The following is a 15,322-nucleotide window of genomic DNA, read 5'->3' on the forward strand; positions in this document are numbered from 1 at the left end:
GATGCGATATGATCAAATAATGTATTTTAGTTTTTGTACATAGTAAAATATGGGTGATATGGATTTTAAATTATTAGTTATTTTTCTATTGAAAAAATTAGTTAAAAAAAGAGTTGGGAGAAGGAGTAAGACGTAAGTACATACTATATACGCACGTACGGCTGGAGGGGTGGGAGGATAGTTTGTTTGTTTTGATAGATTTAATTAGTTTTGTGTTATCTATAACAGATCTAATGGCATAAATAATAAGCCCACTGATTTAAGTGAAAATCAATGGTGGGTTATTTTTAGAAATTTTTGATATTTTTTAATTTATTAAAATACCACATGCCACATGGCGGCTTGAGAGCATTTATAGGATGTCCATGTGGTAGCTTGAGAGTATTTGTAGGAAGTTTTATGAACTGGTGAGCAACAAGCCTGATGGGAGAAAAAACCAAGCAAATTGGATTGGCATACTCTGTTTATTGCGTTCTTCACTTGCTCGCAACTGTTACAATTATGCGTTCGGCAGCAGCTGACTCATTCTCCACATGCATACTTTTTGAACTACTAAACGATGAATTTAAATAAAACCAGCTGCCCCTCCTCTCCCCTTTATTGGCACCAGCTGCCAGATAAAATAAAAAACAACTTTTTTTTTCTCCCCGACCTCCTCTCTGCCACCCAGGCTGCCTCACCGCCACACCGTCCTCCTGCAGGGCACCGCCGCGGCCAAAGCTGAACCTGCTCTCTAGCCGACTGGCGCACAACTCCACCCTGGCCTCGACCCTTCTGGTAAAGCTCGCCTTTTTTTCTTTTCTGTTGGGCTTTTGTCACTAGTTGTGCGACTTGATTTCTTGTTAGAGTGAGCATGCTGTTTTTTTTTTTAAAGTGTACCACTCATAGGTACCGGCATCCATGTTACCATGTCATCAGTGTTGTCTAACGGGCGCTTGTTTTAAATTTGGCACCTAAGGATGGTTTCTAACCGGTACCAAAGTCGATTTCTGTAGTAGTGGTCCGAGCCACAGACATGCTAAATAGCGTCCACGACTTATCAGCTAGTACTTTCATTTTCTGGTTTCTCCAGGAACGTACCTGACCTCATCAAGATGATCACATATCCACGAGATCCGAAGACAGACCCCCTCCTATGTTATTACTCTTACTGTTTCTGGGGTTAGAATGCATATGTGATCATCTTTAGCTAGAACTTCACGAGAACAACTGATGCCGTATGTAGGGCGACTGCTCTTGGATCCTCCCAGTCCAAATCCTTATGGTCGAGTATAGTTGTCTGATACATGTATATATCTCTGAAAATTGTAATAACATACTACCTCCGTTTCAGGTAATAAGATATTTTAACTTTGACATACTACCTCCTTTTGATATATTATCATATTTATTTATAAAATTAGTCAAATTTAAAGTAGTTTAACTTTAATCAAAGTCGAAACGTCTTGTAACCTGTGCAAACCACTCAAGTACAAGAACAGTAGTCTATAGAAGTTCCAGTATCTGCTGTGCCTCGTAGCATACTTTGTGATAAGAGAGATCGCAGTCCAACATATCACCTTGCTGATATTTCAAAGAGCACACAACATATAAATATAGAGGAAAAAGTGTGCCCGATTGCCCATCCAATTACGATATTCTCTCCGATCAGACTGTTTTGCTCACAGGATAACATTCTTTTAAACATTACCTGAAATACTCGTCCATAGGTTTTGAGAAATTACTGACTTACTCGTTCTTTATAATATATTTTAACTTGCTTGTAAGGTTTGTGTCGTTCCTGCAACAGCGAAGGGCGTTGCCGCTGCTGAAGCTGACAGAGGGGACTGATGCTTTCATCGACATGTCCCTGTAAAACTGCAACGATTAAGAAGCCGTACGTGACTTGAAATATGATAAATGCAGATGAGGAATCTGGAAAGAACTGCTTCCTTCGCTATATTTTCTAGTTTCCGGCCGTGTTTAGTTTTCCTCTATTTTTAACTTTCCATCACATTATATCACATCAAAAACTTTTATATATACATAAACTTCTAACTTTTTTTCCAAACTCCCAACTTTCTTTAAATTTTTAACTTTTTTCAGGAACTAAACACACCCGGAGTATGTGAGTCTGAATTAGTTCTCTGAAAGTGGTCGGTGTTTTGGCATGTTCTGTTCTGTCACTAAAAAATGTAAGCTCTAATGGCGCCTTTTACGCCAACTTTGGTTTCTTATTAGTTCCTTTCAATCTAGTTGCCCAGCATAGACCCAATCAAAGCCGGGCATCATTTTCACTAAAAATGTCGAAGGGAGACAATCGTGGGATCGAAGATCAACTAGAATGTACTCAACCAAGTAGCGATGTTATTTATTTAATCTTCATTAGTGATCCCTTTGAGTTTTCCACGAGAGCATGTAGTTGAGATATAAAATATCTTCATCTTGGGGACTTGCATATCCTCTGCGGCTACATGATTGCAAGAGAAATCCATGGCCAACATATGGAGAAAACGCTGTGTAATAGATACTATAAAAACCAATATTAATTTTATCTTAGCTTTATTAATTGTTATCTCTGTTGCGATGTAACTAATTTCAGTAACACAAAAGAGAAAGGGAAAAGAGAAACATCGTTGGTACGTATGATATCAGCTCAGCGTCAACTCTTAGTATCTATCTTATATAAGTCCATTAAACTTCCTACAAACGCTCTCAAGCCGCCACGTGGGATTCCTATAAACACTCCTAAATCGCCACGTGGCTCTCTAATAAATTATAAGGAAAAAATCCAAACAATAATTTCCACTTAATCACGGTGGACCCATGCATTATTTTTTACCATTAGATTTATCTAACAATATAAAAACATAAAAAGCCCACTTTCCATCCCTTCACGTGACGTACGTGTATCAACCTCCACGTGTAGATACGTACGTATCTTTCCTCCCCCCTCACATCCTCTCCTTTTCCCCCCCTAAAACTGACAACGTTATATATTATAAAAAAATTACATAGCTTAACAATTATAATTTTTAAAGTTCTTTTAGTTGTTCTTTTATTTATAATTCAATAAATAATTCAAGTTTCATATTATCTATATTTTATTTTACTATATAAAATTGAAATACATCATTTGGACATTATATGGAAACCAAACAAGAATAAGACATTATAAAAAGAATTTGATGATATGCTTCATTTTATCTTAAGTCAATCCAGATGATCAAAATTGATCAAACTTCCTATAGAGCGCTTTTTAAGTAACCATATATCACGTCTACGGGGAAAAAATAATTTGGTGGTTCAATTAGCTTTAACCATTAGATTTATCTAAAAAACTTACCAATTAAATTTATCTGTAAATAGCTCCACATCTATAATGTGTACGTGCAGGTAAGTAGTTACATACGTACTAAAAATAGTACTACGTACATGCATACTTACGCACACCAAGCCCCACATCTTTATTTCTTTTTCCCTTTCTCACTTAAATTAGATGAAAAACCAAACTAATAATTCAATGAGCACGTGTGTCATCAAGCACCTAAGATAAGAAATAATACTAAATAGGCAATCATCAACAAATGATAAGTAGAGGTTGCCACCAAGCCACAACAAATAATAGTTGACTACAAATAGATTGCGAGTATGACTAATAGGGTTCCTACAATCCTAAGAAGCCACGTAACGCTTTGATAAATAACACAAAATCTAAGAATAAAAGTAAAACACCTTGCCATCAATTTACACTTAAACCGGTGGATCCATTATATTCAACCATTATATTAGATCTATCGAAGTAATGCCTTGCTCCTAAAAACAATTAATCCCTCCCTATATACGTACATACACGAGAGATGTAAAAAGAAAAAAAAGAGAGTGTATATACCATTTCGCATGTATGGTAGATTTTTTTTCAGCGTTAACTCCTAGCGATGTTGTCGAGGAAGCAATGTCGTCTTGGCACCACTTGTATTTTTTTATAATGATGTAAAAAACAGTTGGGCGCTCATATAAACACATGCATACCCATCCTGTGAATACACATACACACATTATCCCCTACAAGGGGAAAATATTTGTAAAAAACCAAGAAAAAATATATAGATCCGAGAGACTACTATTCACCATGAAAAACATACCTACTTACGTAGGTACGTGCGTGCGTTCGTACGTACGTACATACATACATGTTACATACATGCGTACGATCGAAAATGGCACGTGGAACCACATTATATCTCTTTATATTTAGGGAATCATCTTAATAGTGTTAATAATTAGCATAATAAATTTTGACAATATAAATTATTCTTTCGTATATTACCCATGAAAATGCATAAGTGAATTAGATGTATAGTAAAAGAAAAAAAAAACCAAAACACATATTAACTAGTATGTTCATATGTTTGTGAAGGATGGTGATAATAAAGTGATTTTTGTTTGAATATAATAGGCATTATCATATAGTATATCAAAGTTTATGGTCTATATTACAGAATAAATATTTTTTTATTATAAGGTAATGATTCTCATAGTGAATATGGCGAGATATCTTTTAGTACTCTTTTTATAAACAATAAGTGAATTGCCCGCACATCTGCGTGGGCTTCCTTCCTAGTTTATTAAAAAAAATACTACATGGGATGAAAAAAAAGAAAAAAATATGATGAAAGAATATTTGGGGGAATTAATAGCTAAGAGAACATATGTGTCGACATCTTTCTAGCAAACCTGAAAATATTTTACCTTAGTTTTATTGATGGTTATCTTTGTTGCCGCGTAAGCAATTTTAATGTAAAAGAAAAAGGAAAAAGAGAAACATTATTATTGATACGTATGACATCGGCTCAATGTCAACTCTTAGTATTTATTAAAAAAAAATTACTACATGGGGTGAAAAAAAAGAAGGATGGATTAATACATATAAGAGAACATAAATAAATGTGTCGACATCTTTGTGTTACATCCGAAAATATTTTACCCTTGCTGTATTCATGGTTATCTCTGTTCTGTTGCCGTGTAAGCAATTTTGGTAACATAAGATAGAAAGGGGAGAAAAAAAAGAAACATCATTCATACGCACGATATATTAGCTCAACATCAACTCTTAGCATTTTAAAAGGAAAATTTACTGCATTGGATGGATAAAATTAAGAAAAGAACGATAATAAAATATTATTTTGGTAAATTAATAGCTAACAGTTCTTGTCTTATATTGTAAAAGGGTAGTTTTCTTAGTGACAACCATTTACTAAGGGCTCCAACGAGATTCTAGTAAAGCTTAGGTTTTGTTCGTTTAAAACTAATTAGCTCGTAATTAATTAAATATTAATTATTGTAACTTAAAAATAGATTTATTTGAACTTTTTATAAAACAACTTCTATATAAATTATATTTAAAATATGCACCGTTTAGCTGGGAAGCGTACTAATGGAAATGGAAACCAAGGAAGATTTGTGGAAGTGATTTCTGTAACTTAGGGCATCCACAATGTAGTCTAAGGGTGTGTTTGAGGAGAAGGGGATTGAGGAGATTGGGAAGATACGCAAAACGAGGTGAGCTATTAGTGCATGATTAATTGAGTATTAACTATTTTAAATTTTAAAAATAGATTAATATGATTTTTTAAAACAACTTTCCTATAGAAAATTTTTGCAAAAAACGTACCGTTTAGTAGTTTGGGAAACGTGCGCGCGGAAAACGAAACAAACAAACTCACTCTCTCACCCTCTCGAACGCTGCCTAAAACTAGTCAATAAGCAATAAAATATTCCATTCAGCCACCTAACCACATTGTGTAACTAGTCCATAGCAAGAAAATAGCAAAAGCCACCCATAAGCATATGGGCTGCCCATATAGAATAAAATATATTATTTGTCTCTATTTTCTCTCTCCTCCTAATACTAGTTGCTATCCATATACATTGTGAAGATAACATTAGTTATAGTCTATATATGTGGGTCCCATCTATATGGATTACTTTTGTTATATACATTGGTGTTACCCTTAGCCGGAAAGCTGCCATTAATTAATTATTACAGGAGAGAAGGCTTAGCATGTGGGTAGACCAAAAAAACAAAAAGTGAATTGAGATTCTTTATTTGGGTTGTCTTTAAGCTTGCAGCTACTATCAGAGCAAGTATAGTAATGTACAGGCAGCCAGCGAAATCGACAGCTACGTCATCGAATCCAACGTGGAGGAGCGAGAAACCAAGAAAGAGAAGGAAATGGGTGAGTCGCGAGTCGCCGGCTCGGAGCGTTATATCCGAGGCGAAACGCCCGCTCCCAGCCCGTTGCTGGCGCCGGCGCTTGCTCCACAACGGATGTTTTGTACATGCATATATTAATTGCTTAGATGTTTTAATTAGGTAATGTATCAGTCAACTTATAGCCAACCCATTATACAGGTGAGTTTTTAGAGCATGGCTAAGTGACATGGCAGTGACTTTTAGCCGGCTGCTGGCTAAGTTATTATCCTTACTCTCATGGACTATAATCAGGATTCTAGCTGCCGCAGCTAGCTACTATCAGATTCTTTTTCACACTATTGATGGCACGGCCTATGGCCACCGAACGGCCCCGTTGAAGCTATTCCAAAAGCATAAAACTCTTGTATTTATCTTTTCTTCAAGAAAGATGCAAAGTTCATGAAATGGGAGGCTTTTTCTTTTCAGCACAGAAAAAACTATTTTCCCCTACAATCTGGTACAAATTGTTGTACTTCAAAATTTCATCAAACTTCCAGCCTAATTGTTGAAAAACGACACAGTAAAATTTCCGATGCTTCCTAACCCTAAGTGCGACGTGTGAGGTGACAACAGTGCAGGGCTTCTGGCCATCTGGGTTATTGGGGTGATCCATCGATTGCTTCCTGAATATATATATATACTCCTCCATATATGGTATATATATGAGATTATATATACAGAATCATGCACGGCATGGAAAGCACATGCAAATTAGCTAGCATATATATAATGCATGTGACAACTACTGTCAGAAACTTCAATTTGCTGCCAAATTAATTAAGCTACCCCCAACCCCAACACAAAAGCAGAAATAATCTACTGTATCTGATTTGGGGCTGTTGCTTGCGCTCGTATGGTCGAGTTTGAGGGATATATTTTCTGGGACATTTATAGCAACGAACATTCATCTCATCTAGGTTATTTCATAAATCACTCTCTAGATGTCCAATCAGCTATAATAACAGATCCTTTAATCAGTTTTAAATAATCTTTCTGGACTCAGAAACAGGGTGGATTTGTAGACATGTTTTCTATCTGTTGATAACTTCAGCAGTTTAGTTTCACCTTCATCTTCATTGGTTAGGAATCGCATATGCACGCTGACATTGGACTTGCGAACATACATTATCTGCAGTATGCATGCCATGCGTACATGAAAAAACGGGTGATGCAAGTTACCTTCAGTGATCAAAAACCAAACTATCCAAAAGGATGATTTGATACATATTGTGTTACCATTTATTATCAGATGAATTAGAATGAGGTATTGCTATATATATCCAGCAAGGATAAAATGGTGAGGGTAAAATGGTGGTAGACTGGCAGTGTTTAACATCATACGAATCGTTGGCAGTGATCGCTCTAATTGTGTTTTTCATCAGAGCACGAATAGTCGACAATCGACATGTAGAGAAAACGATTGGTTTTGTTTGTCCGTGCAGTTGATTGGATAGTTTTCCAATACCCATCAAACCCTAATTATTAAAAGTACATACTTGTCTGAATATATTTCTTATGCTGAACAGTTATTTATGATGGAGAAGAGGTTGACATCATAAAAAAATATATTTATCATACTGATGTTCAGTTTGAACCAGTATATTTGTGGAAATGATTTCTGTAACTTAGCAGGAGAATTGCCAATTAATTAATTACAAGAGAGAAGAGTTGGCATTCAGATAGAGAAATAAAATAGAAATGAAATTTCTTTGGCTTGTCTTAAGCTGCCAATGCTTCTGCTAATATGTAGGTCCACATTCCGTCTTTGGATTTGGCGATCGAAGAACAACGTTGAAGCTAGACATCTCGATGGCAGAAATCTTTTGTGTTTATCTGTTTCTTTCCAAAAGTCCGAAGTTCAGCATACCAAAGGTTGAAAAAACTCTTTGGTTTGAAAAAACAATGCCCCTCTACGTACTATCCAGTCCAGATCGTTGTCAAAATGATCAGAAATGGACATGTTATAATTCCTGATACTTCCTAACCCTAAGCGCGATTCGTGAGGTAGCAGTAGTGCTGGGCTTCTGGCCATCGGGTTATGAGAGAGTTCCATCCATTGCTTCTTAATTTGATTATATGTGGTACGAGATGGTACAGAAGCACACTATGGAAGCACATGCAAGACCATATATATGCTGAGTTTAATTCTATCAAGAATTATGTGAACCAAACAAGGCATTAGATATTTGTCCTCTGGTGTATGTAGAGGAGAGTCAAATCATACAAAACTGACATATTCACTCCAAGTTGATAGTACGAGGACACAATTAAAAAAAATTGACAACTATTTTCTATTATAATATAAACATAGATATATTGACAGGGCATCCATGAGGTGTTGCTATCAACAAGGAATAGAAGGGTCAGGGTACACACTACTACATACAATCTTATTGGTGTTGGATAGTAATGGCCCATAGGTGCTAGATCTTCCAACCGCCCCCCTCCCCTCCCCATTAGGTGGCATTGATGTGGAGAAGGGGAGGAAGTTCTCCTCCATGCTCGGCAATCATCGGAAGGCGCCCACTCCATCGGTGAGCCCCTTTGGTCATTTATTGCGTAGTCGGAAGATGTTGTCCTCACACCGTACTCGTTTTACTTAGGCATCGGATGCGTCTCCCCCGCCTCCGCGACGGCAGAGGCTGGTGACACTTGGTGAGAAGTAAGTGGACAAATTTGAGGTCCTTCACTTGATCGAATTCTGGCAGCTTGTCTTGATGGCCATTATGGCAATTTTTTGCAAGGCAGCGCGGGCGAAAGCGGCGCAAGATGGGTCCGGAGGGAACTCCAGTGCGTCTCCTGCAGTGGCCTCGACAGATGTCGTAGTCATGCCCAGGAGCCGTGAGGCGACGCCCAGTGGCCCTGCCGGCGATCTTGTGCCTGCTCGAGGCCCGCCTGCTGACGTCCTCACCTGGGAGGAGCTCCAAGTCGAGATGGGGCGCATCCTCCAGGCCGGCGCTCGCGGCATAGGTCGCGAGATTGCGGAGGCGAGGGCGGCGGCGGCGTCGTCGGCGAATGAACGCGCCAACAAGCTGGCGCGTGACCTGGCAGAGGTTCGCGAGGACCTCAAGAAGATGAGGAAGCTGGTGGCCGGCAACGAGCGACAAAGGCAGGGGCTCGAGCAGCGCATGTCGGAGCTCGAGAACAACCTGTCGGAGATCCGTGGTTCGCTGCGGGTTACCTACACAGGCCTACACCAGCTCGCCGGGGAGTGTGGTGTCATGAGCACCATCCTGGCGAATCCCGACGAGTTCTTGCTGACGACTTCGCTCGCGAAACTGGCGACGGCGATGGAGGTGATTCGCTCCAAGCATGTGGCCAGGATCGGGGAGGAGACGTCCAACGGGATCTACACCGGGGCGTGCCACTTCCTCGCGTGCGTAAGGTTGTCGCACCCTGAACTCGATTTCCAGAGGATCTTGGATCAGGGGGCGGCTAACAACGCGCGTAAGGACGTGATGGAAGAAGTCAGTGATCTAGGAGAGTCTGTTCTCCCACTTTTTGAAGAGTAGGACTTCAGTTCGGCTGTACTCCTTAATCAATTATGCTTTGTAAAACTTTTGTCGGTTCCAACTGCCTTTGTGTGTGCAGTCATTACCTTAGTTTTCTTTAGCATTTTGATTCCGGGTACTTTGTTGTTGTTTGTACAGATGTAGATGTCGAGGATGTCCAGCAGCGCGGGCAGCCTGAGTTGCCTGTAATCGTTCCGGCACTTGCGCTCGAGCCATATGTGCCGCAGGACGACGTGGACCAGAATCTGCCCGTGGAAACGGGCATGGCGACGACTTCCTTAGGTTGGTTCTTTTTGTTTCCATCCCCTTTGCTCTTCTTTCTGGATTGGCTTAATTTGCTGTGTTCTCGAAAGAGGAGAACAGCTTAACTTAGTCGTTTCCATGCCGAGCAGACCTTGTGAGTGCGCTTGCCGATCGTGATCGTCGCATCCAGTACTGGAGGATGAAGTTTGAGGTCGCCGAACTCGAGAGGACTATGCTGGAAGTCAAGAAGCACCGGGCCCTGGAAGCACTCCGAGGTCGCGAGGTGTGGTTCAACTCGTACCTCAGGAGTTGTTGCAAAACCATGGCCATAGTCTGCAGGGAACTCCGAGTACCTCGCGGGGATCCCGAGGAGTCAGCGGCCGGATACATCTCGTGGCTGAATGGGGCTTGCGCTCAGCTCGAAGGCATCAGCAAGCGTATCGACGAGGCCTAAAGCAGGAGTGACGTCGATCGAGCCGGTATGTCGGAGGGCACGTGCTGGCCTGTATACAAGATCGTCATCCGCAGCTGCACCTCGAGTTCATCCGCGAAGGGTTTTCTCGTTCTCGGAGGACTCCTGCAGAGATATACAACCTAGCGAAGTCGATGGCGCCGCTGGCGGAGAAAGTCTTCCAGTCGATTGATTGGCATTGGCCTTCCTGGTAGTCTTTATATATCTGTGACAAATATCTTAGGAAAAAGTGTAATATATTTTGGAATTTTTTGCGGACTGTAAGAAGTACTTGTGAAATAGAAAGGAAATCTATCTAACTAAGCTTTCTTACTCTGGATGCTGTGTGTACGAGTGTCTTCTCACTTTGTGACTTCGATTAGTCACTTGAGTCATACACTCTCCCTAACCCCCAGCCTTGTCATCGGAGAATTCTTCTTGGAAGATATGGCTTTTGGACCTTTGACCTGCCTTGGTTGAACAAGCACTGATCCTATCCCCCAGCCGTGAAGTTGGAAAACCCGATTTCCGATTACACGGCTTGGTTAATACGCACGGCGAGAACTCTTACACGACCAGATCTTACATGGTCTTTTGTTTCTACAGGATCCGACAAGACCTTATCGGCTCTGGGCGTCCCAAGCCGAAGTTCCCTTAGGTTCCTCGGAGGCCTTGTCAAGATGGCGTAAAGGGACATGAGGATAGGTTTCAACGCTAGGTGTCATCGGGTTAAGGGATCATCGGGAAGGAACACTTTGATTGTAATCTTTTCCTGAAAAATAGCTTTATTGAAGCTGTAAGATGTCTTACAAGAATGGATGCTATTGATTTATACATAAAATTTACGTAATTGATCAATGTTCCAAGAATTTGCCAACTCGCGACCATCGCCGTCTGCAATCTTGAATACGCTTGGCCGTAGGGCTTGCGTGATCGTGTACGGTCCTTCCCATTTGGGTGAGAGCTTGTTTCGCCCTGCTTGGCTTTGAACCCGTCGGAGGATGTAGTCGTCGATCGAAAGCGTACGTGCTCGGATGCGCTTCTTGTGGTATTGACGAAGAGCCTGTTGGTAGCTAGCTGCTCTGACGGCAACTCGTTCTTGATGTTCCTTGAGTAGGTTCACATCATCATTTCGTTGTTCCTCCTGATCCTCGTCGGAGTACTTCTGTACTCGTGTACTCTGATATTGTAGCTCGGTGGGGAGCATGGCCTCTGAGCCGTACACGAGGAAGAAATGTGTCTCCTTGTTGGACGTTGTCGGTGTGATGCGCACGTCCCAAAGTACAGAAGGGAGTTCTTCGACCCACTTCTTGTCATGTGACATGAGTCTGTCGTAGACACGGGTCTTGATTCCTTGTAGTACTATGCCGTTTGCCCTCTCGACTTGTCCATTGCTCTGAGGGTGAGAGACCGAAGCGAAGCAGATCTTGACTCCCAGTCCAATGCAGTAATCCTGGAAGTCGGCACTGATGAACTGGGTGCCGTTGTCCGTTATGATGCGGTGAGGCAATCCATATCTGCAAAATATCCCTTTAATGAATTTGATGGCGTTGTCGGCCTTGATTTCCCCTGTGAGTGTTGCTTCGATCCATTTGGTGAACTTGTCGATCGCCACGAACAGGAATTTGTAGCCACCCTGTCCTCGTGGGAATGGTCCGAGTATGTCGAGCCCCCAGCACAAGAATGGCCAAGTGAGAGGGATGGTTTGCAGTGCTTGGGCTGGTAGCTTTGTGTGTTTGCTATGAAACTGACAAGCTTCACACCATTGTACCATGTCACAAGCGTCTTTGAGGGTAGTTGGCCAGAAAAATCCTTGTCGAAAGGCTTTTCTGACCAATGTACGACCGGCGGCATGTGATCCACAGATCCCTTCGTGCATGTTGACGAGGAGGTGTTTGCCGTCGTCGGACGAGACGCATTTGAGAAGTACCCTGTTTGGCGCCTTCTTGTATAGATCATTGCCGATCATACAGTAGATTTTGGCCTAGCGGGTTATTTTCTTGGCTTCTGCATCGTCGTCGGGCAACTCATCGCTACTTATGAATTTAACGAGTGGGATCCGCCAGTCGTCTGTGGTCTCGATGTCGGCAACGGCGCGTTCTACCTCTGTAGCCCCCAAGCTGATGTCGAAGGCGACTATGTTATTTTCGTCGTTTGACTCTTTCACCGATGGCTTTGTCAGGACGTCCAGAAAGGTGCTAGGTTCTAGTGGCTCCCGTCTGGACGCACGCCGCGCCAGATCGTCTGGTTCGATATTGTCCTTGCGGTATACATGTCGGACCTCGATTCCATCAAATCTTTTTTCCAGCTTCCTGACCTCCGCGAGGTACTTGAATAACTCTGGGCTAGAGCACTTGTAGTCTTTGTGCACCTGGTTGATCGGTGGGAGTCAACTCGCTTCATGGGATTCCCATCGCGTCCAAGGTGCTGGCGAAGAGGAGGTTGATGGAGCTGCCGCCATCTATGAGAACTCGCGCGACTTTGATATTCCGAATAGTAGACTCGACCATGATCGGATATCGTCCTGGGATGACAGCAGCCTTAGGATGGTCCTCATCTGAGAACTCAATCTTCTGTTCGGACCACTTCATCTTGGGTGCAGCCCCCTGCCATGTCGAACAATCTTCACGCTCCACTTTCTTGTATTCTCGCTTTGAGGAGTACATCGTGGAACCTTCGAACATGTGCGAGACATGGAGATCGGAATCTGGGTGTGCCGAGTCCGAGTCCTGAGTGGTTGCCTCAACGGCCTTCTCGACTACACGTACTCGCTTGCCCTTCTCTAATGCCAGTTGCTTTTCCAACGACTTTTGGAAGACTAGGCAATCCTTCAGAGAATTTCTGACCGACTTGTGTATAGGGCACCATATTCTCTTCGTGACGTTGCCTTGTGTGTCTGGGTGCTTGGGAGGGCGCTCGTATTCTGACGCGAGGACTTCCGCTTGAGCTTTCCTTTTCCCACTCTTGCTACTTTTCTTCTTGCTTGATTCAGGTGTGTCCTTGGCTGGTTTCTTCTCTCCCCCCGTTTTCGGCTTGTCGTTCTTGCGTCTCAGTGCATCGTCTGCGTGAATGCATCGATCGACGATCTCGAACAATCTTCGAGTAGTTGTGATCCACCTTGTTGCCAACTCCTGGGTAGTATAGTGATCTCTGACATCGGTTTTGAAAGCGCGAATCACAGAGGCGTCGGTGATTTCAGGGATTGTATTTCTGCACTCATTAAAGCGCCGAACATAGTCCCTCAAAGATTCGCCCGGATTCTATGTCAACGCGTGTAGATCGTCTTCGATCGCGTGGCGCTTGTAAGTTCCTTGGAAGTTAGCGACGAACTGCTGCCACAGATATGCCCACGAAGAAATCGAGTAGGGCGGGAGGTGCATCAGCCATGAACGCGCAGAACCCTTCAATGCCGTCGGCAAATAATTTGCCAACGCGTTGTCGTCTGCTCCGGCAGCGTAGAGTACCGTGGAGTAGACCTGAAGGAATTCTTCTGGGTCGGTGCTCCCATCGTATTTCTCTATTGCTCCTGGTCAGAATCTCTCAGGCCATCGGACATCACGTAGCGAACGGTTGAAAGCTCTACACCTAGCGCTGGGGGCGGCGGGTTGTCGGCGATCGTATGTCCTTCGCGGATGTCTCTCTGATGATGAGGATGAAGAGGATGATGACGACGACGATGGGTCACTCGGCTTCGGTGTACGATTCCGAGGATGACGCCCGGGTTCTCGGGAATCCTCTCGTCGTACACCGTTGTTGTTCCGGCGCCGATCTCCATCATCGTCATCGTCATGGCGGCGTCCGGGACCAGTATCGCCCGGCATCCGCTGTTCGCGATCATCGCGTTCATGGTGGTTGTGGCGGTTATCATGGTCTCGGTTCTCGCTCGGGTGTCCTCCTCGCTCTTCGTTCTCTCGACGTCGTGAAGAGAGACGATGTCGGGAACGATTTACGTTGTCTTGCGCGCGTCGTGCTTCTCGGCGGCCATTTAAATGGTCACGGAGATCGCTGGTGCCGTGGTGTGGAGGGGTGGCTTGTCGGGGTGAGGCCTGCTGTTCTAGTGGTGCGCCATTTGCACCGCCAGCTGGCGGTTGTTCTGGGTGTGCCGCGGCAGCGGCCTCCTCAAATGCGTTGTTGAGGTTGGTTACTGATTCCCGTAGTCGTTCTGTCCACCGTGCGAGATCATCGTTCAGAACGGGATCATAAGGGGTTTCCCTCAGTATTGCGTTGATGGCCCCAATATGCTGGGCCGGTGTAACCACTTGATTCTCTGCTTCCGCGTCGGCGCGCGCAAACGCGCTGGTCCCTTCGATAGCAAACACATCGCGTGGTGTACTTGTCAACGATGAACCCTGGTCCTCGAGCGAGTGTAGGACTGATGGCTCGTGGGGATCAATGTCGATCACCCCAACGAATCGGTCTGAGATGACCATCGTTCCTCATTCCTTGTTCACATCTCTAGGAGAGATTCGTGACTGCTGGACCTTAGGAGGCGACGTCTTCATGGCGTTGAGAAGAATCTTGCAGCTTCAGAGGTCGTGATTTTTTGTCTTATGAATAGGACAATAGACATCACGACTCGGCGAAGTGCGCTGAATTCCACGCTCTTTCAAGGCGCGGATCTCAGCTTGTGCGTTGAGAAAAACCAAGCAAGCTTGCAAGGTGTGTTTTCTGGTTTTGTGAATAGGACACCAGGACCTTGTCACCTCGGAAGTTGTCCTTATCGGCTTGTGACACTCGTCGGAAGGACAAGATTTGACCGCACCTGGATCCTCCTCGGGCTTGGATGTCGTCGACGTTCCATTCTCCACTTCTGCGGGAGGATCCTTCGACATGGAGTCGTCCGGGGTTGTAGCCACGGCGTTCTCGCTTCCGGTCATTGAT

At 43.3% G+C, this 15,322-nt stretch overlaps 1 protein-coding gene across 1 annotated transcript; it reads right to left on the reverse strand.

Moving 5' to 3' along the window:
• Window positions 1-11,270: 11,270 nt before the first annotated feature.
• LOC136356187 (uncharacterized) lies at window positions 11,271-11,765 on the reverse strand. Its single transcript, XM_066309774.1, has one exon. The coding sequence runs from the start codon at window positions 11,763-11,765 to the stop codon at window positions 11,271-11,273; it is 495 nt and encodes a 164-aa protein (XP_066165871.1).
• Between the last annotated feature and the right edge of the window lie 3,557 nt (window positions 11,766-15,322).

This window comes from Oryza sativa, chromosome 4, assembly GCF_034140825.1.
Source record: "Oryza sativa Japonica Group chromosome 4, ASM3414082v1".
NCBI lineage: Eukaryota > Viridiplantae > Streptophyta > Magnoliopsida > Poales > Poaceae > Oryza > Oryza sativa.

What these genes read in the sequence shown, in the direction of transcription:
- LOC136356187 (XM_066309774.1), bottom strand. Translation starts at nt 11,765, where the DNA reads ATGTCACATGACAAGAAGTGGGTCGAAGAACTCCCTTCTGTACTTTGG.